Here is a 4537-nt window from a genome sequence, read left to right as displayed (position 1 = left end):
TGAATGTCCTTGTAGTGATGACAGCATGTACCAATTTACCTGTAGTTCTCCACTCTTCCATGTGACTTATTGTACAAGTGTCAGGATATTTTATATAAGCTGTGAATGTTATTCATTACTGTTCCATATGCTTCTAACAGTATCATAAATTCTGTACTTTCTTTTCAGGCCTTACTCAAGTGGCATGCAAGAAAATCCTTATTGATTAAGATATTCAGGCAATTCAATGCAGAATGCTAATTCTTTTCTCATGAGGATATAAAAAAAAAAACTCTTTCTTTCTCAAGCCTATTCACCTTCAGTGTTGAAGAGCAGGATAAATCGGCTAGTCGTAATAGCCTATTCATCTTCATTGTTGAAGAGCAGGATTAATCGGCTAGTCATAATAGCCTATTCACCTTCATTGTTGAAGAGCAGGATTAAACAGCTATTCCTAATGATTTGTCTAATTTAGAAACTTTTTAGAAACTAATTATTAGACATCACTTTCTTCTGGTTTGTTTAGTTAGGATCATGTCAGTTTTCCGTAACTGTGGCTCTTGCTGATGAAGGTCTTATTACCACATGCCTCTTAATTTCCTTGTCTTATGGTAGATAAACTACATTCCTGCATCAATTATCTTTACAGGTTTTCTTTCCCACACACGTATTGCTAATTCATGAGAAGCACACCAGAAGGAGCTGATTATTGTTTTATTTCAACTTACTTATGGAAACCAATCCTTTAAAAATGACTAGCAAGTAATTTTAATCTTCTTGTCTCCCTTGATTACTTCCAGTTGACATTGGTGGCTATTTCTCGGTTCTTTCAACCAAGTAATTTTAATCATCTTGTCTTGTCTCCCTTGGTTACTTCCAGTTGACATTGGTGGTTATTTCTCAGTTCTTTCAACCAAATAATTTTAATCTTCTTGTCTTGTCTCCCTTGGTTACTTCCAGTTGACATTGGTGGCTATTTCTCGGTTCTTTCAACGAAGTAATTTTAATCATCTTGTCTTGTCTCCCTTGGTTACTTCCAGTTGACATTGGTGGCTATTCCTCGGTTCTTTCAACCAAGTAATTTTAATCATCTTGTCTTGTCTCCCTTGGTTACTTCCAGTTGACATTGGTGGTTATTTCTCAGTTTTTTCAACCAAATAATAGCCCTCAAGTAGATTTACATGTAATTCAACAAACAAACTGAAAGCTTACTTAGAAAAACTTCTATATAAAAAAATATTCAGAATGTTCCTAAATTAATATATCTTGTATTTATTTGATTTCTATATCTGTGCGAGTTCATATTTTCACTGCAGGTCCAAAGATTTACTCGACTTCTGTAGGAAGCAGGTTTCTGGATGCAATTTTTAACATATAGATATCTCTCTTTACAGAGGCAGAAAACTGCAAATCCCAGAAGACAAGCAGTTCAATGGAAAATAACCAAAAATGGTACGCAAGTCCCAGTGGTGGCGGTGAAGTGTACAGGTGTGTTACGTGTGGCAAAGAATTTGAAGGGAGTTATCACCTCAACTTGCATGTGAGATCACACACTAGAGAAAGGAAACCATACATATGTTTAGTGTGTGGCAAACAGTTTGGAAGTAATAGTCATCTTAAATCACATGAGATGACACACACTGGAGAAAAACCATACACTTGTTTAGTGTGTGGCAAACAGTTTGGAAGTAGTAACCATCTTAAAACACATCAGCGGACACACACTGGGGAAAAACCCTATAATTGTGTTGTGTGTGGAAAAGAATTTGTAACAAATAGTTACTTAAAAATACATCAGATGATACACACTGGGGAGAAACCATACAGTTGTGTAGTGTGTTGCAAACAATTTGGAAGTAGTACTGCTCTTAAAGTACACCGGAGATTACACACTGGTGAAAAACCATACAGTTGTGTAGTGTGTAACAAACAGTTTGTATGTAGTAGTACTCTTAAAGTACACCAGAGAATACACACTGGTGAGAAACCATACAGCTGTTTAGTGTGTGATAAACAGTTTGTATGTAGTACTCATCTTAAAATACATCAAAGAATACATACCGGGGAGAAACCATATAGTTGTGTAATGTGTGGGAAACAATTTATATCTTCAACTCATCTTAAACGACATCAGAGGACACACACTGGGGAGAAATCCTAAAGTATTACTCATCTTAAAATACATCAAGGAATACACACTCGGTAAAAGCCATACAGTTGCGTAGAGTTTGTAAGTAATGATTAACTAAAAATTCACAAAAGTATACATGCTGGAAAGAAACTACAGTTGTGTAATGATTTACAAAGAATTTGGAAGTAATATCCATTTTAAAAAACATCACAGAGTACATACTACGTGATAAAACTACGAATACTAGAAACCGAGTAGTGTTAACATTCTCAAGACAACGTACAAATTCACATGGTGGTATTAACCTGAACAGATTGGCTACATATTGCAAAGAAATTTGAAGGAATGGTCACCACGAAATGATAAATCGGAAACCATACATTTCTGTAATATTTAGCAGTGGTCAGTCATCTTTATTAACATATTGGAAGATATCCATTCAGGAAAAACTGTACAACCTTGTAATATGTGGCACACTGTCTGTAAATGGTACTCTATGGTAAGTTAAGGCCTGAGTGTGGCTTGTAAATTTGAAGGTGAAATAAAACAGTTAGATTCAAGACTCGGATATCACTAAATAAATGTTCAGACACGCTTGTACTAAAAATTTATTGTCATTTTTATTTCTCTAATTTTGTTCTCTGAATACAAAATCTAAATTTATGGTTAAATGAGTTTTTATTTTTTTTGTGATTGAAAGTTTCCTTTCAGTATTAATCATGCATCCAAATTGATGAAAAACTCCATATGTGTTAATTTTTTTTTGTCACTTGTTTGTAGCTGGATATAGGTTGGTCCTGTGGTAGAGCTCTGGAAAAACTCCATATGTGTTAACTTTTTTTGTCACTTGTTTGTAGCTGGATATAGGTTGGTCCTGTGGTAGAGCTCTGGAAAAACTCCATATGTGTTAATTTTGTTTTGTCATTTGTTTGTAGCTGGATATAGGTTGGACCTGTGGTAGAGCTCTGGAAAAACTCCATATGTGTTAATTTTGTTTTGTCACTTGTTTGTAGCTGGATAAAGGTTGGTTCTGTGGTAGAGCTCTTGAAAAACCCCATATGTGTTAATTTTGTTTTGTCACTTGTTTGTAGCTGGATATAGGTTGGTCCTGTGGTAGAGCTCTGGAAAAACTCCATATGTGTTAATTTTGTTTTGTCACTTATTTGTAGCTGGATATGGGTTGGTCCTGTGGTAGAGCTCTGGAAAAACTCCATATGTGTTAACTTTGTTTTGTCACTTGTTTGTAGCTGGATATGGGTTGGTGGTCCTGTGGTAGAGCTCTGGATTTTGTTGCTGATGAGTCAGGTTTGAATCTGTGTAATATTAAAAAATAATCCCCACACTTAAGATGTGGGTGCATTACAAGAGTAATTATAAATCACGTGCTTGATTCTTTTTTGGTTCACCTTTTTTCACACCTAAGGTGTTTTTGATTAAATATCATGACTTTTTGTCAATACACACCAAGTAAGAAAGTGACACTTGATACTAACCAACATTAGCTTCAGTATCGCAATGCTATTATTCGTAACAGATTTTACAGAATTAATCAGATTCTTTAAAATATATGGTGGTAGTTTTTCTCTCTAAAACAGTGTTAATAACTTCCTTTATAGTAACGCCATGGAATCTAGATTAACAGTTTCTTGTCATCACCTGCATGCACTCAGTACAGCTGTATCGAGCATCATTATTTACTATAATTGTTTAAGCTAATATCATGTGACATTAAATGCTCTTTAATTAGGATAATTTCATAAAATTTAGTAAAATTATACTTCAAAGTTGGCAATGAATAGTAACTATTCATCCATAAGATTATTTTGAAAACTTCAGCTAAAAACTACTATTTTAGTTTGCTTGGCCTAACCAATGCTTATGTATCTGCACATGCTTTCATCCTATACTTTTGCTGCTCTAAATCGGCCGTCTTTGATCCAAATGACAAAAATATTTCACTTTTAAGTGAAGCTGTAGTAAAAATTATTGGATGATATTGAGCAGTTTTTGTTGAATACCTTTGCACATGTGGCTTATATTTAGACTAAATTTGATGTTATTTGTATGTTGTAAATATCTCTCAGTGTACCAAATTTGAAAAACTCCATAAAAGTTAAGTATAATAATGGTTGGAGACAGCTTGAATGGGTAATGAAGAAAAACATTAATTTAACATAACAGCAAATGTACAATGTTTCGACAAGGTTTTGTTATCATCAGGTACAAGTAATTTACACTGACACCGATATATGTATATATACTATGGGATAGGTATATATGATAAAAAAAACTTGGAAACTTCCTGGACAGGTACTGTAGGATAGATATATGTGATAAACTTGGAAACTCCCTGGACAGGTATATATGAATAAAAAAAAAAAATCCCTGGACAGGTACTGTAGGATAGGTATATATAATAAAAAACTT

General features: G+C 34.1%; 1 protein-coding gene across 1 annotated transcript; it reads left to right on the top strand.

Moving 5' to 3' along the window:
* The first annotated feature begins 913 nt into the window (after positions 1–913).
* On the top strand, positions 914–2291 carry LOC106476048 (gastrula zinc finger protein xLCGF3.1-like). Its single transcript, XM_013936717.2, has one exon. The coding sequence runs from the start codon at positions 1412–1414 to the stop codon at positions 2138–2140; it is 729 nt and encodes a 242-aa protein (XP_013792171.1). The 5' UTR covers positions 914–1411; the 3' UTR covers positions 2141–2291.
* The last annotated feature ends 2246 nt before the right edge of the window (positions 2292–4537 follow it).

The sequence above is a fragment of the Limulus polyphemus genome, unplaced genomic scaffold, assembly GCF_000517525.1.
Source record: "Limulus polyphemus unplaced genomic scaffold, Limulus_polyphemus-2.1.2 Scaffold9700, whole genome shotgun sequence".
NCBI classification, from domain to species: Eukaryota; Metazoa; Arthropoda; class Merostomata; order Xiphosura; family Limulidae; genus Limulus; species Limulus polyphemus.
The sequence above is the reverse complement of the archived record's forward strand: the minus strand, read 5'-3'. Positions and strand labels throughout refer to the sequence as shown.